Source organism: Stomoxys calcitrans, chromosome 1 (genome assembly GCF_963082655.1).
Source record: "Stomoxys calcitrans chromosome 1, idStoCalc2.1, whole genome shotgun sequence".
In the NCBI taxonomy this organism is placed as follows: Eukaryota; Metazoa; Arthropoda; class Insecta; order Diptera; family Muscidae; genus Stomoxys; species Stomoxys calcitrans.
The window spans coordinates 213,948,200-213,974,064 of record NC_081552.1 but is presented as its reverse complement, the minus strand read 5'-3'; the positions used below and the strand labels follow the sequence as shown (position 1 = coordinate 213,974,064).

Below are 25,865 nucleotides of genomic sequence, written 5' to 3'. Positions count from 1 at the left end.
GGGGGGATCTAGATCGCGAGAAGACGAGTTTTTAACTGAATGGAAGAAAGAAGCTTTCTGTGTCATAAGCACTTATAAAAAATCGGTGAGGCAAGTGATAGCATGCGTAGGGCATGTGGAGAAGATGATGAGACGTTGGAGCATTTCCTATGTCATTGTCCGGCTTTCCCTGCTAACAGACACCGACACTTAGATGGGGACACAATTCCAGACATCAACCAAATTAGAGGAGTGGTATGAAAAACAATTAAGGATTTTGTTAGTAGCACCGAATTCCTAACTTAGATTTTTTATTTCGAGGTTACTTTTTTTATACCCTCCACCATAGGATGGGGGTATACTAATTTCGTCATTCCGTTTTTTGGCACCTCGAAATACGCTAACTTTCGTCGAAAGCACGCTAACTTTCGGAGGAGTAAAGCTAGGCGCTTGATATTTTTAACAAATACTCTTTTTAGTGTAAATGGGCCATTGTGTCTTAAATAGAATTTAAGACACTCAAACATTCACTACTTTACCCACACAATTTCATGTAACCACTGTATCTCTTCTGCACATCAATGGTAATTCAGTTAACGTTACTCGTGGACTGTGCACAGATATTTAAAACCCTTGCGTTTGTACTTAATTTAAATCATGAGTTTCCGCAAATATCGAAACGAAAAGACGTCAAAATATTTCAAAGGTGTGGAACATTCGCCAAGTGTATCTTTTGCTCATTGAAATTTATGCGATGCGATTTTAAAGAGCTACAGCTAATTTGGTATTTTGGACAAGATTTTCATATAAATGTGCCCCCGCCCCCAGGAGAAATGGGTCATTAGAGTAACACAGTGTAGGAAAGGAATAACGACAAGTTGAATATGCAGATGACTGAGTGAATTAGCCGTTTCCCTTAACGATCATATGTGCGCGTACTTACTTAAAATTCTGAACTAGAATTTTGTATGGGGGAAATAAAACACAGTGTTCGTTAGTTTCGTTCGTTAAACATTTCATTTCATTATAGTTAAACAATTATTTTTGAGTCGTTTTTTTCAATTTTAAAATGTTGTTGCTTGTTTCGTTTGCTTCGTTGCATGCCCTTGTTTGAAAAAGAAAGTGGTATTTCATTAAAACTGGGACAATCTTCAAAAATGTTGGTAGCAGGTGGTATTTGGCAACAAAGAGACTTGGTGATGGAAATGGAAACTGATTTTTTTATTATAATATTTTTTTTTCGTTTTTTTTTTATTCATTTAAATTGAGATAAATTAACAAATATATTAAAAAATAGAATAAATAAATAAATAAATATTAAGCTAAATTTTTTTGAAAGAAACATTTTTGCTTCGTAAGCGGTTTACTAAGATGTGGAGAAAACCGTTGGAAACATTAATAGCTTTCTTAAAATACATTATTGGCATATTAAAATTTTGTTTGGTTTTAAACTTTTGCACAATTTCTTTTGAAATTTTAAATTTTGTCGTAACACACATATATACATACAATACTTTTTCATTCATGATTTCACATTTGCATATGTTTTAATCTAATTCTAATTCAATTTACAATTTAATACCAAAATTTCCAATTTTTAAAACAAAATTACATGGTCTTGCTTAATACGGAGCTTAACTCTAAACCACTACTTCCGCTATCGTTTGTCTACTTCCTTTGCCATTGATTGCGATATGCCAAGTATTGAGCATCATAGGGTTGTTGTTGCTGCTGTTGCTGCAGTTCCGGCCTAGGCTGATAACTGTCGGTAACCGAGTCATATTCGTCACCCGGGGTATCCGTTTGCAGAGATCTCTTCCAATAGCCGCCTCCTGATTCATTCCAATCTTCGCCATGATCCTCATAGTGATGCTGGTGATGAGCATGTTCAACATAGACAACCTGTTGTTAGAAAGATTTATTCTTTGAAATGAAATCACCCAAGGAAATACCATAGAGACCAGGTGTATACAACAACAAAACACAACAAACAAACAAACGTATGTAAAATATACATGTGTTTGAGGGACAACAAGGGTGGGGGGGATAATATTGTCCTTTTCTTGTTTTGTAGACAGTGTGGAATTATAGAGAGAGAAAGTGTAAAAAGTTTGTAGAATGGTGTAGTAGTTTTGTATTGGAATGTAATATGAGGAAAGTGTTTATTATTTTATAACGGATAAATAATTTATTAGAACATCGAAATTTGGGTAACGAAAACAAATATTTACATTATTATTATAATAATAGATATAAAATAACATTTAAACATGATTTAATGTCCAAGATTTACAAGAGAAAGGGATGATTTGGGTCGAATTTTGTAATGACCGATTCATTATGGTCTTCTAAGCCCATCCACAGTAGACATTAAAAAAATTTTTAGACAATTTATCAGTCACATTTTCTCCAAATTGACTCTATACTTTCTTCTTGCTTGTTTCTCTTTCGAGACGAGCTCAATGATCGGAGATGCAAATGGAAAAGGAAAGCCAAAGATAGCAATACACACCAACCACTATGGGACGAGTTTCGTCTTTGATTAGAAGACATTTAAACCATATTAGGTGTGATGGCTTCAAGGGCCATGCGTTGGTATGTTGTATTTGAATCGTATCAATAGCGAAAACGCATCTATGATACAATTACCACATTAACCACGCTCGACAACCCTGTCTATTAGCTGTACTTTTCCCAATGCATATATTTTTGTGTAATGACAGACATTCTTTCTGTAACAAATTACACTTCTTCCGTACTTCACATGATTTTGTGCATATGTTGGAAGTTGTATTGATGTATTCGAATGCTAAGATAACGACAATGGCTCTCGCTGTTGCTCCGTGTGGCCAGATTCGAATCCTGGCCGGGCTCTGCCGAATTTCTTATTTTTTAAGTTTTTTGCCTCGTCTCGAAAGGGAAACAAACAAGAATTGTAAAATTTAATGATCTTCGCCCTAACAGGCAAAAAACTTGAAAAATGAAAAACCTTCTTCGTTTATTATGCAAAATATATAAACATTTTAGGTTTTACGGCTTTGCAAAGATATGTAGGTATTATCACCGACCATATTGAGCATTTCTCGTTTTCGCATCATTAGGGAGTTGCAAGCATTTTAAGTTTAATATAATCAATGTGGATTTTTATTAAAAACAGGAATATAAAAAACATATGCGGTGGAAAATAACATCTAGTGTGAAAGGTGTCAAACCTGATTAGTGTTGTGCTAATATCGCAAACACTTTTGGACAGTATAAACGATATAGGCAAAATCACCAATTAATGGCCTCCCCACCTATTATATTTGAAAACCCTTCTAACCAAAGTTGAAACGCATCCCATAGTGGTTGGAGGGTTGTGTGATCTCTGGCTATCCTCTTCCATTGCAAAAAAATCTTCGATCATTGAGCTCGTCTCGAAAGAGAAACAAACGGGAAATTGTGAAATAAAATGATCTTCGCCCAAAAAGTCGAAACAAAAAAAAACTTGAAAATGAAAATTCGGCTGAGCCCGTCCGAGACTCGAACCTGCACACAAGGAGTACCAACGAGAGCCGTTACAATTGTCTGGCGTTCGAAGCCATCAATACAACTCCCAAAAGATGCACAAATATCATGTGTATACCATTGAGGCCATGTAGTCGTGAGGAAAATAACTCCATCACTGCAAATAAGAAATACACGCAGTGGAAGGGAATAACTAATGGGAAAAGTGTAAAACTTGATTAGTGTCGTGCTTACATCGTAAACACGTTTTCACCGTATATTCGATATAAGTACAATACAACCTACCAATGTATGGCCCATGAAGTCTCCACACTTAATACAGTTGAAGAATCTTCTTACCAAAGACCATAATGGTTGGTGTGTTTTGATCTCTGACTTTCCTTTTCCACGGCAAAAAATCTTCAATCATGATGTGAAGTAAAATTATCTTCACCCAAAGCAAAAAAACGTATAAGAATTATAATTTTTCGATCACTTTTTGGTGCAATTGAAATTTTTAAAAGCAAAAAAAAACGTATAAAAAATATTATTTTTCGATCTCTTTTTGGTGTAATGTAAATTTTTAAAGATTAATTGTAGTCCTTTTCTTGATTTGTCGTGTACAAGGGAGTTCCAAGCATTTTGAGTTTGATACAAAATAATTGGATTTTTGATAGATAAAAGGAGAACTAGTCTAATGAAAGATGAGCTGCGAAACTTCTATATTAGTGGATAGTAGTTGTAGTAGTGGCGCAGAGTTTAACATGTGCGCCTATGACGCCGAAAGCATGGGTTCAAATTCCAGCGTGAAAATCACAAATTTTTAAGCGGTAGTTACCCCTTTACTAATGCTGGCAACATTTGTGGGGTATCGTGCCATGTTTAAACTTTTTACCAAGTGGTGTCGTTATGCGGCCCGCCGTTCGGACCTGCAACAAAAACGGAGGCCCCTTATCATTGAGCTTAGACTTTAATCGGACTGCAACACAAATTTTATTTTCGTACGATTTGGAAGTTACGAACAATCATCGGTTTCTTGCGAGACACAATAAACGAGTTACAGGCAGTTTAAGTTCAAGAACTTTAGGTTATGTTTGAGTGACCGTCTGCCATCAGACTCTTTTTGGCGGTTTCGTCCATTGTGATACCCCAGGAACTGGAGAAGAAAGATTTTGTTGCTGTTGTTATCGAGTTTCTACCGCTGAACAATCCAGATCGCTTTAAGAAGCCCAACAATAAGAACCTAAAGTAGAACTCCTTCTGACTGGCAGCGCGGGACACCTACATTAAGTAGATATTCTATTATCTCTTCTTCCTCGAGGTCCCTCTAGCCTCTGAGGAAGTCTTAATTTGCAATTTTGAGGTTATCAGCATGTTTTCCGAGGAGACAGTTATACCAGTTGCCCTGGAATGTGTTAGGTAGTTCTTAGAAGCTCGTCTGCTCTACAATTCCCCGGGATATCTCTGTGGCCCGGCACCCAGAACATTCGAGAGCGGTTTTTTAACTCAGAAATATATTCCTCAGTGATTTTATAGCTGTCTGAGAAGATATTTATGCCAATCGTTGTTATGACATTATATCTTAGTCATTCCACCGCTTCTTAAATTGCAAGGATCTCCGCTTAAAACATACTACATACACAAGTATCTAGAGCGGACAACAAGCCGCTTATGGCTTGCTGGCTTATTTGTTCATAATCACCTGGGGCAAATAAAAATATCAAAATTTTTTTTTCAACCTAATCTTACCTGCTTTAGTTTGTAAATTTGAAGATATTGAAATTAAACTCGGTACTGATCAATATTCTATCTGTATGCAGGTTATGTTAGAAAACGGACTTCATGGGGCTATATCTTGATATAGCCCCCAATATGACCGGTCTCTCCATTAAATGTTTTAAGGCGAGCTTTTAGCCGAAGTTTAGAACAGTGATTTGTTGTAGACCCCCTGAACTTAAGGGACAATCATGGTCCAAGTCGGACCATATATAATGTAGCTGCAGTAAAAAACCAACTCCAAATTGAAGTTGAATACTTTCTACTCATTTGCACTAAATATTAGAAGAGTGAGTTCCACTGGATATTTGGATATAGCTCTCATAGAGGACGACCTCTTGACTAAACTTTACTTTACTTTTAATTGACCTAGTTTCCTGAAACCCATATAGAACTAAGACAATATGGCTAGTGAGTACAAATCCAACATCAGTATTTGGGGTCAAGTGTTAGAGGAGCCGGCCCTATCCCCGAAAACTCACCGTTTAGGACTAATGAATAAAAAGGGAATCTAAACTCAAATGAAAGCAGACGATTTGGCAGTGAAGGCCAGAGGACTGCTGTCAATAAACTTAGTTAACATGAAGCCTTTCATCCGATCGTCTTCATTTGGTACATGCTTGTTCTTGGGCCTAGAGACGAAGCCTATTGAAATTGGGAAAATCGGTTCAGATTTAGATATAGCTCCCATATATATGTTCTTCCGATTTGCAGTAATAATGTAATAAATGGTCATTTGTTAACCAATTTATTCGAAATTTAGTAGGAATGATTTTGCCTTGATTATCGTCGTTACTGGTGAATTTCATAGAAATCGGTTCAGATTTGGATATAGCTCTCACATATACATATCGACCGATTTTCACTCCTAGAGCCACTGTAAGCGCATTTATGGACCAATCCTGCCAAATTTTTGTACAACGCTTTCCTCGACGACAAGCACAATATCCGTGAAGTTTGATCGAAATCAGTTCAGATTTAGATATAGCTCCCATATGTTCGTCCGAAGGATTTTCTTATGACTCTCAACATTACTGGTGAATTTAATAGAATTCGGCCCAGATTTAGATATAGCTGTCATATATGTATATCGCCCGATTTTCACTTCTAGAGCCACTGCAGTATTTAATACATATTTGGTCCAAATTTTATACGGATTGTTAATAACTCATTTGAAAAACATCCGCCGAGGTCCATCAAAGTTGATTCGGAATTAGATGTAGCTTCCACTTTGTACCTATAGAGTAGGTGCAGGGTATTACAATATAAAGTTGGCACCGCCCACCTTTTTCTTTTCCTTACTGATTTTTTTTTTTAAATTCTCTGTAAGATCAAACTTTGATCCTATTTGTGATAATTTTTTGGCAAAATTTTCAATTAAAACTAAATTTAAAAATTTTTTGGAAGATTTTGTTTTTGTTTCGTGGAAAATTCGTCAATATTTCATTTACATAGTAAAGTTTTTCGAAACCATATTTCATTCTTTCGCGTTTTTCAGATCATCATCAGCAACCTCGTAATACATATTCGCCCGTCTGTCCGTCCGCCAGTGGTGTGATATCCGTCTCCCGATTTGTCCGAAAACCAATCTCTCCTTTCTAATTGGCATTTCGGGATAATTTTAGCTTAATAGCCCAGGATTAATTCACAACAGGCCAAGCAAGTAAAAAACAGATGCAATTTTAGTTTCATAAAATATTTTGTCGGAATTTGATTTGCATTGAAAATTACGGCGAAATTTTATTTTCAGGGAAAATATTTTTAATTTTGATTTTCACAAAAGATTTTGCAACGTAGTCTAACGGTCTGAGCAACTTATCCAAATATTTCAATTTACAATATTTTGCTTATTTCCTTTATAAATAACCCTATGGTCAAAATTATTCTTTTAATTTACAGTATTTGGCTTATTTTCTTTACAAATAACACGATGGTAAAACCGATTTAAAAATTAAGCAAGTAACACTACATAAAAACTGTGCTATAAACAAAACATAAAGGGCCGAGTGTTGCAAGCCAATGTGAAGTTTAAATGCCTTCATGAACAAGATGTTTGTTCATCTTGCCATAAAAATAGTTTTCTCATATCTTTATCTACTATTTCCCTAAACTAATCAAAACGTATTTACATTCTTTTTACAGATACTTCAATTGACGTTAAATATTTACATTCATTGAGGACGTTGCTGTTTGAAAAACCATATCAATGCCTCAAAGAAGTACCAATCAAACTTTCGCCTCAAATCACATTCACTTTTCGTTATCAACCTCGGCCACAACTATTATTGGGGTGAGTAATCAATAAAAATATTCAAACCACAACACAAAACAAATAACACTGAACGAGATAGAAAAAGTGGAGCTAAAACATTCATACCTTTTGTGGAACTCCACCACGTTTCACATCTATCCAAAACCGGGCAATATTTATCAGCAAACCAATCAGGGCAATGGCAAAGAATTTGATTTGCAAATGAGCTCCCAAGATTTTCAGCAAAAGTTCAATTTTCGCCTTTAGGAATGTGCCCAACAAAATGAGTTTCTGCAGAGCCTTCTTCTTCTTCTTCTTTTTGCCACGAGTCACTGTCAAAGAAGGGCAAATGTGAAATGTTACAAAAATCATTCTTTTTCTAAGACAGAGGAGCTTAAAGACAAAATTTGAAAAAGAAATAAAAATAAGCAAAAAAATTGGGAGGTTGGTGGTGTTTGTTAGTAAGGGTGCCATTTAGGTGCATTCGACAGTTAGAAAGCAATTTAAATAGGTATATAACAAAAATCCAACTTAAAATAGAAAACTATAACCTACTGAAATATTATCCAGAATTATCAAAAGAAAAAGTCATTTTGGAAAAACATTAGGCCCTTTTTATAATAAACCATCGATATGTACATCTATTATATAAAAATGAAATTGGTGCGTTTTGTTTGTTTATCTGTTCCGATGGTAGAGTTTAAGCTCCACGTGAAAATAGGGTACTACATTTTTTGATATCCGAAGGGGGGACGGACCTTCCCCCCTACCCCAATTTTCAAAAACGCCATATCTCGGGTTGGGTGCACCGATTTAAGCGAAGTTTTGCATGTCACTTTATAATACCCCAATAACACGAAATTAGTATAAAATTTTGGGGTCAAATAACCTGGGGGGACGCCCCATCCCAAAACCCACCCGAACGGACATGTTTACCGATTGGGACAATATGGGTATCGAATGAGAGGTATTTAAGAGTAGAGTACGAACTTCGCATACAAAAGTCACCCTAAGTGTCGGGGGGTCCCCCACCCCCATAAACACCACTCAACAGGACACTTTAACCGCTTTGGGCAATATGGGTATCAAGTGAAAGGTATTTGAAAGTTGAATAGAAATGTGACATAAAAATGTATTTTTTTGGTATCTGAGGGCCCATTCCGGTCCCCAAAACCCCCCAGCAGGACATATTTACCGATTGGGACAATATGGATATCAAATGAAAGGTATTTAAAAGAATTATTTAAAAGTATTTCAAAGATTTAAAAATATATTCCTTGATGTCTTAGATCGCGGCAATAAAAGACTCAAATAAATTGCCAGGACTCAATAGGGGGGATGACCGAGAAAATATGGCACTCAAATGAAAGAACGTGTCAGAGGGCAATCCCCCTCCCCTATCCTACCCAAAAAAAAGAAATTAAAAGCAAGTAAGAGCGTGCTAAGTTTGGTCGGCCGAATATTATATATCCTCAGCCACAGATCGCATTGTCGAGTTCTTTGCGCGGTATCTCTGTTTAGGCAAACAAAGAATAATAAATAAGAACAGTTATGCGATTGGAGCTATATCAAGTTATAGTCCGATTCGGACCATAACTTGAATGCTGAACATTGTAGAAGTCTATAGAATCTGTAGATCGATTCAGACCATATTGGACACTTATGTTGAAGGTCATGTGAGAAGCAGTTGTAAAAAAGTTCTCATAAATCGAATGAGAATTGCTACCTCTAGAGCCCTAAGGAGTCAAGATCCCCGATCGGTTTATATGGCAGCTATATTAGGTTATAGATCGATTTGCGCCATACTTAGCACAGTCATTTAAAGTCATAACAAAACACCACGTGCAAAAATACAGCCAAATGAGATAAGATTTGCGCCTTCTAAAAGCTGAAGAAGTCTAGACCCAAGATCAGTTTTTATGGCAGCCCTCTAGAGGCTCAAAAAGTCAAGACCCAAGATCGGTTTATATAGCAGCTATATCAAAACATGGACTGATTTGACTCATTTACAATCCCAACTGACCTACACTAATAAAAAGTATTTGTGCAAAATTTCAAGCGCCTAGCTTTACTCCTTCGAAAGTTATCGTGCTTTCGACAGACAGACGGACGGACATGGCTAGATCGACCCTCTACGATATCAACAAATTCTATAGCGTATTTCTTCTTTCAGACAATATTCGAAATAAAATCTCTAATCCCTTTCATTTGAGTCCCATATTGTCCCGATCGGTCCACTTTTATTGTTGGGTGGTGCTTTTGGGATAAGGGGGACTCCGCCCCCTCACTATATCAACAAATTCTATAGTCTATTTCTCGTTCCAGACCATATTTGTAATATAATACCTTTCATTTGAGAAGGGCCACCTTAGCGCAGAGGTTGGCGGGTCCGCCTATGACACTGAACGCCTGGGTTCGAATCCTGTCAAGAACATCATACAAATTTTCAGCGGTAGTTTTCCCCTCCTAATATTGGCGACATTTGTGAGGTACTGTACCATTCGATGTGGCAGATATATAAAAACTTCTCCACAAAATAGGTGTCGCACTGCGACACGTCGTTCGGACTCGGCTATGATGAAAAGGCCCCTTATCATTGAGCTTAAACTTGAAGCGGGCAGCAATCATTGATATGAGAGAAGTTTGCCCCTGTTTTTTAATGGAATGTTCATTGGAAAATTAGCTTTTTTACCTTTCATTTGAGTCCCATATTGTACTGATCGATCCACTCTTATTTTTGGGTGGTGCTTTTTTGGTAAGGGGGGAGGTCCGCCCCCTTAAGATATCAACAAATTCTATAGCCTATTGCTTTTCCGGACAATATTTGTAATCTACTCCCTAATACATTTCAATTGAGTCCTATATTGTCATTATCGGCCAATATGCCTATTTGGGGGGATCGGGCGGGCCCCTATGTATCTAGATCCAATTTTTAATATCAAGTTGGTACTCGACTCTCGAATTCCTTTCGTCCCGATCGGTCTACTTTTATTTGTGGGTGGTGCTTTTGGGGTAAGAGGGAGGGTCCGCCCCTTTCAATATCAAAAAATTGTGGAGCCGTTTTCGTGTCTATTCGGAACAAACAAACACACTTCGTGGTTCATATTTAGATTGTATTTTATTTTACATACAATCGGATTTTATCCCGCTGTAGACTGTGGTCCTCACTGTTTCTGTTAGAATTACAAATCAAAACACATTTTCTGTCTCACTTTAAAAATAGGGGGCTTTGTTTTTCTAATTCAGTAGAAACAGAGAGCTCCACAGTTTACAGCCGGACAATATCCGATTGTAGGTGTTATTTCAAGGCGGAATGAATTTAGCGCAAAACGTGTATTTTATTTTATTTTATTTTATTTTATTTTATTTTATTTTATTTTATTTTATTTTATTTTATTTTATTTTATTTTATTTTATTTTATTTTATTTTATTTTATTTTATTTTATTTTATTTTATTTTATTTTATTTTATTTTATTTTATTTTATTTTATTTTATTTTATTTTATTTTATTTTATTTTATTTTATTTTATTTTATTTTATTTTATTTTATTTTATTTTATTTTATTTTATTGTATTGTATTGTATTTTATTTTATTTTATTTTATTTTCTCTTATTTTTAGTATATTTTATTTTATTTGATTGTATGCATTACTTTCTTTTTAATTTTATTTAACATATTTGTTGTTTCACTTTTGGGAATGCACCAACAATGTTCATGGTCTCGAAGAACCGTATTACCGTCCGTTTAGTACTCTCGGTAGATAATACAGTTCATTCATTATATTTGGTTCATGACCTTGCTAACACCGCTTAATTTGTACCACAACCACAAAATGCAGACATCAAGTGTTGCATCGGTAACAGAATTAGTGCTTTCCAAACTATTCTAAAATATATGTTTGTATGAGGAAAACGGAGCTAAGAATGATTTTTTTATAATAAGAATAACAACAATTTCAACTCGAAAATTGTAAAATAACAAAAATACGTTATGTCAATAACTGTTCTACTTGAATTGAGTTATATATACCTGAGGTGTCAGTTCATTTTCGTCCGTCAGATTAATAGTAGCAGCCATCCTATAATTAAAAGCAAGCTGAAATCTATTGGTTTATATTTTAGTTTGTGCATGTCAAAACCCGTCGCCTTCGACGCTGATTGCCTGGGTTCGAATCCTGGCGAGAACTTCAGCGGTGGTTATCCACTCCTAATGCTGGCGACATCTGTGAGGTACTATGCGATTAAAAAAACTTATCATCAAAGAGGAATCGCACTGCGGCACGGCGATCGGACTCGGCTAAATAAAAACCAGTTAGGAAAGGCAAAAGTCGGGCGGTACCGACGGTACCCTACACCTACCCTGTAGGACGAGCGAGCAATGTGTAATTCTGAAACAATTTTGATGGACCTCGCCGGATGTTTTCAGATGGGTTGTTAAACAATCCGTATCTCATTTCGAGTAAATATGTTCAAACTGTAATATCTACAGTTCACAAATGACAACATTATTGCAAATTACTCAGATAATGTGGTACTCATCGAAAAAACCGTTGTGCAAAATTTTGGCAAGTTTGGAATGGCTCTAGAAATGAAAATCGGGCGATATACATATATGACAGCTATATCTAAATCTGAGCCCTTACAAGCCGCTATTTTTTCCGGTTCGGCTGAAATTTTGCATATAGTGTTCTGTTATGACTCTCAACAACAGGGCCAAGTACGGTTCAATTCGGTCTTTAACTATATTTTAGCAGAATCCATGGTGGTGGGTTCCCAAGATTCGGCGCGGCCGAACTTCGCACGCTTTTACTTATTTTTTATGGAAAAAGAAAGTCATAGGATATCAAAAACAATCATGGTGCGTTTGCTGAAAACAAGTAGGGCAACACTGGCCAGTTGGTCACTCAAATTGTCAATCCCTAGTTTGTGGTTAATCCATCTAACTTTCTATTTATACGACTCTTTAATTAAAGGCCTATATGAAAATTGCTTTCCTTAAGAAAAGATTAACATAATTTCCCATCATAGGATTACGCAGCATCTTTCCATAGTTCAGCCCTCGTCATATACATATATGTACAAAACCCAAAAGCAGTTAATGAAAAATAAGAACCAAAACCAAAAAAAAAGCAGAAAATATCTACAAGCTCGGGGTGTACGGAAATGGTGCACAAAAGTTATTCAAACACACACCTCCATTACTTCTACCATATTTTGTTGGATGCTTTTTGTGTTTTCCTCCGCCATCCAGAACATCCAAATCGGACAGGGCGTCCAGCAAACCCAAAGAAAAGTGGTCCGTTGAAGGTTCTTGTTCCACAACAACTGTGGTGACGTCCTCATCCTTCTTCTTGCGCTTACGCCTCTTTTGCTTCGATGGCTTTACCTTTATCTTATGGCCACCGAGTTGGTTTCCATGCTGTTGCTGGCCTTGTGCTAATTGATGCTCCAACGGTTGTACGATTAAAAGATTAGCGGCTTGTGAGGCAAGTTCGCCCTTTTTCTTTTTCTGCCTTTTATTGCCATTGCCAGGTTTTTTCAATTGGCCTATGGTCTCTGCGTCGCTATCATCATCATAATTAACATCATCATTATCGCCATCGTGGGATTCGATGTCAATGAATTCATTGCCATTGGAAGTGTTGTCACTCGATTGGAAATTGGTATTTTTCAGACTACCCGTGTTGTTGTTGTTTTCACTTTCTTCCTCTTCTCTGTCGGAGTCATCTTCGTTATCTTCCTCTTCATCATCTTGGTCAACTGTATTATTATCACTGGGCTGATCATTTTGCAAGCCATTGTAATTATTATAAGCTGGCACATAGTCATATTCTCGTCCTAGGAATCTGAAAGAGGTTGTGGGATAAATAACAGAGTATTGGATAGGATTGCATTTTAAATATACCCATCCATAGTTTCCGCTAAATATTCCTTCATGTAGTTCGTTCCTATTTCGATTTTCTTTAAAATCGTTGATGGTTTCTCCTTGATCACCATTTCGGATGCACTGTAGCCTCTTCTTTCTAGCGTTGAATTTAATTGAATATCCGCTTCCACTAGAAATTAAATGGAAATAAAATATTGTAAGTTTAAATTGTATCAATATATTTAGAATGAAGGATATGAAGGATTCATTCATACAACGGTCCTGTAGTTGCATACCATGAATATAATTTATTTATTTTCTGATATTTCTATCGCTCTGGTATTCCACATCATAACCAACACCGATATAGTGATGGTGTGGAGTAACAGAGTGATAGAAATATGAGTTTGATACGCCAGAAACTAAATATGATCTTCATCGATTTAGCCATTACCTTCTAAGATCCCCATATTAAGACGAAGAAATCTGAGGAACTGATCAATACAAAACTCCATCTAAAACAGAAGGTGTTCTTTCGCTCTCCTTGAGTGGAGAGAAAATTTTATATACTGGAAGCTCAAAACACCTTGAGTTTTATGTTGGACTGAAAAAGGTTATAACGCCATCACTTGCCCTATACACATTCAAGAGGGCTATTAGCAAACGTAGGACATTTATTCTTTGGCTGCATACAGCAGTTAGCCGACTGATAATGTTATATGGTGTTGTGTTCTGGTGTACAACGTATTTTTTCAAGCAGCGACAAAAATTAAATTTGTGTTTGTTTGTTAGACAAAAAATGGGAGGAGGGCGGACCCTCCCTCCTATCCCAAAAGTACTACCCAAAAATAGAAGTGGACCGATCGGGGCAATATGAGATTCAAATGAAAGGTAGTCCGAATTTCATAATAAAGTTGGGTCCAAGTACCTGGGGGGCCGCCCCAACCAAAACCCCTTAAAATAGGTTTATTTGACGATCATGACAATATGGGACTCAAATGAAAGGTATTCAGGATATTGATAACGGAATAGGTTTGTCTGGAAGGAAACATAGGCTATATTTTTTTTTTTGGACTTTAATTGAAATGGCAGAGTACGACTCTATATGCCAGGTTGTACTTCCGAAGTTGGTGTCCCCACCAACTGTATATAAAAACACGTGTAATAAAATTACAGAATTAAAAACAATGTACAGTTATAACTGTACTGAGTATAACGATGACTATGCACCGAATCCCGAAGCGTCCACTTCAGACGAATTCTAAATGCAAAGTGATAGGCTATATAATGTTTCGGTATCGAAAGGGGGACTGACTCTCCCCCTTATGCCAAATAAAAGGTATTGGAAAGTAGAATACGAATATGGTATTAAGAGTCTAAGTACCCATCGGTCCGCCCAACCCCCAAAACTCCCCCAAACAAACATATTGGACGTTCATTTCAATATGGGGCTCAAATGAGAGTTATTCGGGAGTAGATTTCGAATCTGGCATACAAAATCAGATCAAAGAATAGGGGGTCATGCCACCCTTCAAAAACGCCATTAGACCCATTATGACTATATGATACTTGCCTGAACCGATTTTCTTAAAATTTTCATAGATTGTGTACGTTTGTCTGGAAGAAAACATAGGCTATATAATTTTTAGATGGGCGGGTGGAGGCCGTTGTTCGGCCTTACCCAAACGATGCGGATAGTGCCAGACTCAGAGTTTGTGTTAATCCTCGTCTTACACTCCAAGGCCGTCTGTGGCCCTACTGTCATGGTTGTTATCACCCTGATGCCGTTAAACCACTTCACGCATTCCGGATCTCCGGCTGCAAGACCGTTTTATGGACAGGAAGTAAAAAATAGATATCAGTCCCTGGATCCTCTTATAGGACTCTAGGCCAAATCTATCCTCTAGCTTTGATTCGTCCATGTAACGTGAACCTCCAATATGGCAAGGCCAAAGATCCCTCTATCTTAGCCCTTGTCGCTGGTAGCAGTGCCTCTCACTCGACCTGAATTGTCGTCTCAGGTTTTCGAACATCTATTTATTTTTTATACCCAAATACCACAAATACTTTCTATTAGCGTGGGCCAGTTAGGATTGTAAATGGGCCATTTCAGTCCATGTTTTGATATAGCTGCCCTACAAGTCGATCTCGGAACTTGACTTCTTGAGTGTCTAGAGGACGCAATTTTTATCCGATTTGGCTGAAATTTAGCATGAGATATTTTGTTTTGATTTCTAACTCCACCACAAATACCGTTAAAGCCTGTCTGGGGAAAAAGAAGCTACTTTTGTGATATTTAGATTGGGTAACGTTCAAGTTAATAAATTCAATGACTGGGCCATATTGAAGGAGGCTAGTATATCGGACCAAAAGTACATATCATGTTTGGTCAAGCTGGGCGACTATATTTGATACCATTCAGGAATCCCAGGAGGACCAGATGGGAAAGGTCGTCAATTGGTTGAAAGGTTGGGGATATTTCAATTGGGTTTCGTGGCGTGGAGAATATTGATCTTCAGGTTCAGGCCATGGGGTTTCAAATGACGTCGGCTTTAAAATCGGCTTGTTCGATGAGTGGGTCGAAGAAGAAGAAGAGTTCTGTAGAATCCAGATGGGTAATGGACGGAATCCCTACGTAATACTCTGTTGCATTTTAATGGAACACATTTTCCTGGTTGTGAGCTCAGGGAAGAGGCGGAAATCGATTTGATAATGTTGGGGAACGGTGATGCTGATATGGCAAGGAGACTTGTTACTTATGATAGTGTTCGTTGGGCTTTACGGTCTTTCGGTCCTTACAAGACACCCGGACCGGACGGCAAACATGCAAATGTTAATTTGTCCATGAACATTCCATTAAGCAACAGGGTCACACTTCTCACATATCAATGAGTATAGTCCGATTCACGTTTAAGCTCAATGATAAGAGACCTCCTTTTTATAGCCGAGTATGGACGGCGTGCCGCAGTGCGACACATCTTTTGAGGAGAAGTTTTTACATGGCATAGTACCTCACAAATGTCGCCAGCATAAGGAGGGGATAACCACCGCTAAAAATTTTATGATGATCTCGCCAGGATTTAAACCCAGGCGTTCATCGCCATAGGCGGACATGCTAACCTCTGCGCTACGGTGGCATTCAAGACCAGACGGCATTCACCCGAAAATACTACAGGAGGCATACGAGTGCCTTTCGGGAAGATTTATTGAGCTGTGTACCTCAATCTTGGAGGAGGGTTAAGGTGGTGCTTACACCGAAGTGCAGGGAAGCTGAAATAAAATGCTGCCAAGGTTTTTAGAACGATCGGTCTCTCCTCCTTCTTTGTTAAGACATTGGAGAGAATTTTGATTTTCCACATTAAGAGTAAACTTGGGGGTCTTACTTCTCTAGATGCCATTACGCATATATTTACGGCAGATCAGTGTACTCTGCTCTACATAGTGTGGTGCGTCACCTTCAGAGGACACTGGATAATAAAGAATTCACCTTGGCGGCTTTTTTGGATATTGAAGGAGATTTTAACATTGTGCATGTGTCTTCTATTGAGCGGGCGTTATTGGGTGTAGGAGTGGATGATAACGTGATAGTTTGGATAATGAGAATGCTTACGCAGAGAGAGTTCATGGCCAGTATCGATTAAACGACGGTAATATTAACGCCACTAGGGGTTTAACTTTGGGTGTCGTCATTTCACCGCTGCTTTGGATTCTTGTAGTTGATGAGATTCTTTTCAGATTGAAGGCGAAAAGGACCTGCAGACGGACTTATAAGTAGGAACGGAAAAAGAAGACAGCCGGCTATAAATTAGGATTCCAACTTTGACGGAATGGCTAAAGAGTCGTAAACTTCTAAGACGATTTAACGATGCCCGTGTGACTGTCCGTTGAAATTGTATTTAGTTGAAATTTTACTCAGACTTGTATTTCTTCCATACGCAGGTTGAATTCTTGAATGGGCTAAATCGGACTATATTTGAATATAACTCCCATATAGACCGATCTGGCGATATAGGGTCTTGAGTCCGTACAATCCGCAGTTTTTGTCCGATTTCGTTGAAATTTGACAAAGGAAGTTGTAGTAGGGGCCCTGATATTCAACCCGAATATGGCCCATATCGGACCATATATACATATTGCTGCCATATAGACTAATATGCCGGTTCGGGGTCTTATGCCGATCTACCAATTAAGGGTCTTAAGCCCATAAAAGCCGCAATTATTATCCGATTTCGATGAAATTCGAAATAGTGAATTGTTTTAAGCCTCCCGACATCCGACCCAAATATGGTTCAGGTCGGACTATATTTAGAAATAGCTGTCATATAGACCGATCTGCCGATTTAGGGTCTAAAGCCCATAAAAGCCGCCATTAATATCCGATTTCGCTGAAATTGGAAACTTTGTGTTGTTTTACGTCTCCCGGTATCCGACCAAAATATTGTTCCGATCGGATTATATTTAGATATAACTGTCATATACACAGATGTGCTGATTAAGGGTCTTAAGCCCATAAAAGCCGCAATTATTACTCAATTTCGCTGAAATTTAAAATGGTGAGTTGTTTTAAGCCGCCTGACATTCGACTTAAATATGGGTCAGATCGGACTATATTTCGATATAGCTGCCATATAGACGGATCTGCCGCTTAGGGGTCTTGAGCCCATAAAAGCCGCATTTATTACCAGGATTCGCTTGAATTTGACACAGTGACTTGTATTAAGCCTCCCCTGCCATATAGACTTATCTTCCAATTTAGGTTCTTAATCCCATAAAAAGCGGATTTGTTGGCCGATTTCGCTGAAACTGTGGCTTGTATAAGAGTTCTCCGGATCTCAATAAAATATGAACAAGACCGGCCCCGATTTGCATATCACAATGAATATAGTAGTTAAACAGTATGGTTAATTTATCCATAATTTATTTTTTGTTATGTTTTCGCACTGGCATGATCTTTGTCTGGTGTTGGTCCACATAAGAACTGAGGAGACAGCCCTGGCTGATCTGAAACTAATGGCGCTGCGCATCTCTCAACTGGTGGATTCACACTGTTTACATAGTTTACAACTGCCTTGCTTGATATTTGTCTACAAGGTTTTTTTATCCGCAAGAGCAACCGGCAAGTGACTTGAGGCCCTTATTCCTACTTCTGACTGTGTCGCAAATGGCAGTAGCATGTGCGAAGGACCTGTAACGGCTGTGAAATATGATGTCAAGTATTTTGAAATATTTGGAGGCCAAAATCGTTACGCCATCGGTAACCACATCCAACTAATGTTGGAGTTCCCTAGTGGAAAATGTGGCTGACAATTTATTGGCGGATATTTAAAAATTTATTGCAATAAATTTAGTGTTAAGCACCTTGAGGTGTTCTGCTATCGCTGATGTTATGCGGGGGCATGAAGCCTTTATCTTGAAATGACAAAATCTCCATGTCCTCTGGAGGGAGTAAAAAGAAAATTTTACTCTTTGGGGCTTTCAGTTCTTACGGCTGGTGATCAAAATATAATACGTCACCCAATGTTTCAGTCTTGTTAGACCGTACGGAAACCTGCAGTAGGTCCAAAACCATAACGACCGTCCTATGACACAGCTTGGGCTGGCTTAGACCACTTCTGCTTTGATCTTATTGGCTACAACAAAAATCCCCTTCCGTTTAAGAAATAACGACTAGAACTAATGTTAATGTTTAGCGGAATGAATGCGATTCGGGATCACCATTTAAAAGTAACTCTCGATGAGTGTAATGCAAATTTTCTCAAGAAAACTCTTTTAGGAATTGCAGGAAAACCTGTCTGATATCTATGAGTGTCATTTGAATTAACCACATCTTTTAGTAATAATTTTATATTCTTTAAGGCCTTCCAAGTATCTCCCGCCCTAGCGAGAAGAACCGGAATCCAAATGTATCTCTCTTCTAGCTGGAATTTTACACTATACCTTCGACATGGCCTAACAGCAGCAGTGACTGTGTTTTTGTAAAAATTTTCTAATTAAAAATTATGTTGCATTTGGTTTCACACTAAAAAACATCTGCAAAACATCTGTGAAAACAATTAATTTTTTTTTTTTTTCAAATTATAGTCCCAACACCCAAAATATTTGATGATATAATTGTAGCCCTACCCATTTTAATTTCTGGCCATTACAAATGGTCACCCCTAAGACATTTCTTCGACGACTAGTTCGCACAAAACCTGTGAATAATTGAAAACAATTGTTCCCCATCAAATATCATCACAATCACCGACCACACATATAAACAATCTGCCCTGTTACACAGACCATTTTCCTCCAAACGATCCAACTTGTTAAGCGCGTTAACTGTACCCATGGGCATTATACCATTAAACTAACATCAGATAAACAAGACAGTCGAAGAAATGTAACAGTCATCTTACCAAGTCGTTAGTGGTTAGTAAACACTTTTGGTTTTTCTTTTCACACATTTAATAAATTTTAATTGCATAATTTCACAAAAAAAGAGATGGACTTGTCAAAACAACCGTACTGCTTAGTAATTTTTTTTTTTTTTCTTTTTAACAATTTGTAACCACTTTTCTCACACACTCTAGGGAGGTGGGGGAGAACGGACTTACCTTTTAGCTTTTGCCATTGCGCATGCAATTCATTGTCCCAGGCATCCAAAATTCGTCCAGACTGTTGGCGGGCACATGACCAGGGTTCCACTCGCATGGGACATAATACTAAGTCTAAATATGGCGAAACTTCTGTAAGTAGAGATAAGAAACAAAACAAAAACGGAGACTGTTACAATTTTCTTTTTTTATTATGTTTCCAAAAGTTCCATTGATGCTACAAAAGCTCCTAATTGGCAATGGAAAAGACATGAACATGCGTTTTGGTTGCGCTTTGTTGGTTAAAATGATTTCTCACAAGTTTTGAAAATAAAATTCAGTTACCGATGTTAAGTCGGTAGTAAGCTTTGTGCGCTTGCGCACTGTAATCCTCGGGGGAACACAAAATATGCACTAAATGCAAGTTCATGGGAGGGAGGGGGGTAACTGTGTGCGTCTGCCTCTTCTCTTAGTCGTTAGGTGCAATAGATAAATCACTAAATAGTATTTAGAGAAAGTTTGTATTTATTCGCTTGGCTGGTGCAAAGTGTGATATTGCCTAATTTTGGTTTTTATATTCTATTAACACCAATAAAATTTCCTCTCATGCTATGTTATGCTACTATGCATTTATTATTGGCCGTTAAAATGTTTGAAATTCTAAAAATAATGTAAAGAAAGCATTACATTGCGTTTAAAAATTGTTATAAAAAATTTATTTTTTTATATCCACCACCAGCAACATTCATGCAACAGATCGATGCATCCATATTTGACCCTACAAAGTAAGTATAATTGAAATCGGTCTAAAATTCTAAGACGATTTTATGATGTCCTAGTGTCTGTCTGTCCTTCCGTCAGTTGTTATCATGCCACTGTCTTTAAAAACTAGAATATTGAGTTGAAATTTTCCACAGACTCGTATTTCTTCTATATGCAGGCAAGTTCTTGATCTGGCAATTAAAGGTCTTAAGCCCATACAAGCCGCATTTATTATCCGATTTTGCTGAAATACACTACAGTAAGCTTAATTGGGACGATCGACATCCGACCTGCATATGGGCCTTATCGGGTCATATTTACATATAGCTGTCATGTAAGGCGACCTGCCTGTTTAGGGTCTTAAGTCCAAACAAGCGCATTTATTACCCGATTTAGCTGAAATTCAGAATAGAAAGTTTACTTAGACCCATCGATATTGGACCCATATTTGGATACAGCTGCAGTATATGGAGGCCACCGTCCGACTATGACCCTGAGAGCCTGAGTTTGAATCCAGGCGAGAACATCAGAAAATTTGTCAGGGGTAATTAGCCCCTCCTAACGATGGCGACATTTGTGAGGTACTATGCCATTTGAAACAAGTAAAAAAATAACCATCCTCTTTTAAAGCAACTCCACTACCATAGTATTACTCACATGGGAGCTGGTCTGAATCATATTTGATTCAAGTTCCAAGAACTATTACACAAGTCACAGTTTCAGCGAAATCGTGCAACAAATCTGCTTTTATGGGATTAAGACCCCAAATTGGATGATCGGTCTATTGGACAGCAATATCTAAATAAACTCTGATCTGGACCATATTAAGGTTTGATGACGGAAGACTTCAAGCACTGTGCCCTTTGTCGGCAGATCGCTCTAGGTTGGGTTTAAGTGGCAGTCTGCCATCAGACTCACTCAGACGTTTTCGTCTATTGTGATACCACTGAAACAGTAGAAAGAAGATGCCTTCCAATTCCTATCGTTGAACCATCCAGATCGCTTTGAAAGCCCAATAACTAGCGAATGTTCACATCCGCTAAATCACACAGGTTCTCAAATAAATGAGAACCTTAAGCGGAACTCCTTCTGCTGCTGCTAGTGCAGGACACACACACAGAAGGTGTTCCATAGTCTCTGCTTCTTCGATGGCCTCACAGCTTCTGCAAAAGTCGTTGCTGGCAACGTTCAGTCTGCCAGCATGTTTTCCGCTTAGACAGTGACCTGTCATGACGGACACCATGACTGAGACATCTGTTCTAGCCAATGATAGCAAAGCGGTAGACCTTTTCGAGTCTAGATTAGGCCACATAGTTTTGGAATGCTCACAGCTCGCTCTTTGTGACCATCTATCATTCGTTGTTCTTCGAGCCTAATCCTGAAAACTTATCTTACATGTCGCTAGAGGCATACCCACAGATTCCAGTATCCCTGGAAGGTGTAGGCTAAATGACTTTCGAGTCCCTCCATCCCATAGGTATATATGACATTCTGATACAAGCAGGGTATATCTCCCTAAACCAGGAAACTAGTCTATCAGACACAGCTTATCATTCAACCGGTGATGCATCATCAGGGCCTAGCGACTTAAAGGAGTCGAAACTTCTTATCGCCCAAGAGATTTTCGACTCAGACATATATTCCCTAATTACCTCTGACGAATGCATACCAGTGACAATCTCTCCTGGTGCCACATTGTCCGTTGGAGAATTTCCCGGGAAATGTGTATCAACGAGTAGTTCTAGTGTTTCCTCACTTGCCATTGTCCATGCATTCTCTGACTTCTGAATATACCCCACCGTAATAGGTGTCGAGGACAGAATCTTCGAGGCCTCAGATGTATCCTCCTCGGAGCTGCAGAATTCTACCCAGGATTTTTTCTGAACCTTTCTCAACTCGCCCTTATATCTTCTTAACTCAGACTTATAGATGTCCCAATCGTGTGGTGCTCTCGTGGCTTTGGCTCTGTTGAAGAGCCTGTTGTTCTGTTGTTCTGCAGTCCTTCCTTAGACCAACCAGCTCTGGGGTTCACCATGGCGGTCGCTGTTTGCCCCAAGGCTTGGAACTTGGACATGCTGAAACAAGCGAGTCATTCAGGGCCTTCGTGATCTGCTTAAGTTTCCACTTCCTTCCAGATCGCTCTATATAGCAGCTATATCTACTAATGTTCCCATCTGAACCATATTTATGTTGGATGTCGGGAGGCTTAAAACAACTCACTGTTTCTAATTTCATCCAAAATAAACAAAAAAAATGCGGCTTTTATGGGCTTAAGACCCTAAATCGCAGGATCGGTCTATATGACAGCTATATCGAAATGGGGTCCGATTTGGCCCATTCATGAACATAACCTGTATATAGAAAAAGTACGAGCCTGTGCAAAATTTTAACTCAATATCTCAATTTTTAAAGACTGTAGAGTGATTACAACTAACACGGAGGGACAGACACACGGACATCGTTGAATTGCCTTCGAATTTTTCACTGTGCGAAATCGAAAAATTCTCAAAATCCTTCGGTAACTGTGAAGTGGATAAAAATATTGCAAATTTTTTTATGGGCAATTTTAGTCACTACTGTTGTACAGAGTATTCTAGTAGTAGTAACACCCAGAAGGAAGAGAGATAGACCCATTGAGAAATGTACCGATCGACTCAGAATCACTGTCTGATTCGATTTGACTATGTTCGTCTATCTGCCTGTCTGTATGTCAGTCGGCCTGTCCGTCTGTCCATATTAATTTGTGTACGAGCTACTACGAACTTATCCTTTCATCTTCAAACTTGGCACATACATTTTTGTTCGAGTAAAGACGAAGCCTGTTGAAATTGGAAAAAAATCGGTTGAGATTTGGATATAGCTCCCATATATATGTTCGTCCAATTTGCAGTAATAATGCAATTATATTGTAATTTGTTTACCTATCCTCTCGAAGTTTGGTAGGAAGGATTTTCTTATGACTGTTTGGTGAATTTCTTAGGAATCGGTTCATATTTAGATATAGCTGTCACTGCCCGATTTTCACTTCTAGAGCTTCTAGAGCAAGCGTATTTATTGACAAATTTTTCCAAAATTTTGAACAACGCTTTCCAAGACGACTACTACAACATCTAAGAAGTTTCCTTGAAATCGATTCAGATTTAGATATGGCTCCCATATATATGTTCGTCCAATTTTGAGAAATATTGCAATAAAGTGCTCATTAGTTAACCGATTCTCTTGAAATTTGGCACGATAGATTTTCTTATGACTTTTAACAGTACTGGTAAATTTCATAAAAATCGGTTCAGATATAGCTATATCTGCCACATATGAGCTCCTTGAGAGAACATATGAACGCTGCGTCATGCATGACATTAAAATCGTTGTAGAAGATTCAAATCGTTCTAGCTACGGGTTGAAACCCTAACCCGTAGCTAGAACTTACCAAAAAACATTGCAACAGAAGTTACATAGACTTCTAAAATATACGGATGGTTCCAAACTAAACGATCAGTTGGGCTTTGAGGTGTACTCTAAAGATCTGGAACTTCTCATATCGAAAAGGTTACCCGTCCACCACAGTGTGTATCAAGCGGAAATCCTTTCAATTAAGAAGGTGGTGGAATGGCTTAGATATAATGTCATTACGACGATTGGCATATATATCTTCTCATACAGCCTGGCAGCCATTAAATCCCTGGAGAATATATACCTGAACCCCCCTCGACCGTCGCAAATCTCCCAACGAGATGGCTGAATAGTTCAAAATTCATCTGCTCTGGTTGCCGGATCACATAATTGTAAAGTGGATGAGTTTGCGAGACTAAGAACTACCCTACACATTCCAGAGATATTGGAATCTGTGGGTATGCCTCTAGCGTCATGTAAGCTAAGTTTTCTGGTCCAGGCCCGAAGTAAAACGAATGATAGATGGTCACAAAGAGGGGGCTGTGAGCATTTCAAGACTATGTGGCCTAATCTGGACTCGAAGAGGTCTACCGCTTTGCTATCATTGGCTAGAACAGATGTCATTGTGTCCGTCATGACAGGTCACTGTCTAATCGGAAAACATGCTGACGGACTGAAGGTTGCCAGCAACGACTTTTGCCGAAGCTGTGAGCACATCTAAGAAGCAGAGACTATAGAACACCTTCTGTGTGTGTGTCCCGCACTAGCAGTCAGAAGGAGTTCTACTTTAGGTTCTCATTTCTTTGAGAACCTATCTGATTTAACGGATGTGAACATTTGCAAGGTATTGGGCTTTTCAAAACGATCTGGATGGTTCAACGGTAGGAAAGCATCTTCCTTCTTTTGTTCTTGTGGTATCACAATGGTCGAAAACGTCTAAGTGAGTCTGATGGCAGACTTCCACTTAAACCTAACCTAACCAACCAAAAAACATAATTCCATATTACAATTTGTAGAAAATGTTTTTCCTCACAACAAAGTCGAGAAGAGAAGACTAAAGAATCTCTGAATATTCCTCGCAAGTATTAAATTGGCCACTGCTGTTAAGTTTATGCCGATTTTGTTATCAGCATCCTGTCCAAGTGGCAAAAAATAATGCAAATTTTGCTCATGAACATTTCACTAAGGAACAGGTGCAAACTTCTCACATATCAATGAGTGCAGTCCCATGCAAGGTTAAGCTCCATGATAAGGGGTCTCCTTTTTTAGCCGAGTCCGAACGGCGTGACGCAGTGCGTCACCTCTTTGGAGACAAGTTTTACATGGCATAGTACCTCACAAATGTTGGCAGCATTAGGAGGGGAAAACCACCGCTGAAAATTTGACTTTGTTATCAGCATCCTGTCCAAGTGGCAGTGGTCTCAATTATTCGTTTGGATATGCCAGGGTACTTTATTCTGCTACCATGGGAGTCGACAACCCACCGGAATTTTTGTCTAAGCCGGACTGTTGATGAGATCATGTTTGGGGAGTAAAATGATGGTTACATTTTAAAATAAATTTTTGTTTGTTTTTTTTTTTTTCGATCTGGTTTTATACCCACCACCATAAAATGGGGGTATACTAATCTAGTCATTTCGTTTGTAAAATTTCGAAATATTCGTCGAAGACCCCATAAAGTATATATATTATAGATTGTCTCAACGTTCTGAGTCGATATAGCCATGTGCGTCCGTCCGTCTGTCGAAATCACGAAAGCGGTCGAAAAGCAAACCGT

At 38.2% G+C, this 25,865-nt stretch overlaps 1 protein-coding gene across 1 annotated transcript in view; it reads right to left on the bottom strand.

Moving 5' to 3' along the window:
* Positions 1 to 1,284: 1,284 nt before the first annotated feature.
* Positions 1,285 to 25,865, bottom strand: part of LOC106084832 (uncharacterized) — a 49,598-nt gene continuing 25,017 nt past the window's right edge. The window contains exons 2-6 of the mRNA XM_013248764.2: positions 19,958 to 20,089; positions 13,401 to 13,551; positions 12,689 to 13,341; positions 7,619 to 7,824; positions 1,285 to 1,881 (exon numbers count right to left, since the gene is read on the bottom strand). Coding sequence (XP_013104218.1) covers positions 1,648 to 1,881; positions 7,619 to 7,824; positions 12,689 to 13,341; positions 13,401 to 13,551; positions 19,958 to 20,089 — 1,376 coding nt within the window. The 3' untranslated portion in view covers positions 1,285 to 1,647. The remainder of the gene's footprint in view (positions 1,882 to 7,618; positions 7,825 to 12,688; positions 13,342 to 13,400; positions 13,552 to 19,957; positions 20,090 to 25,865) is intronic.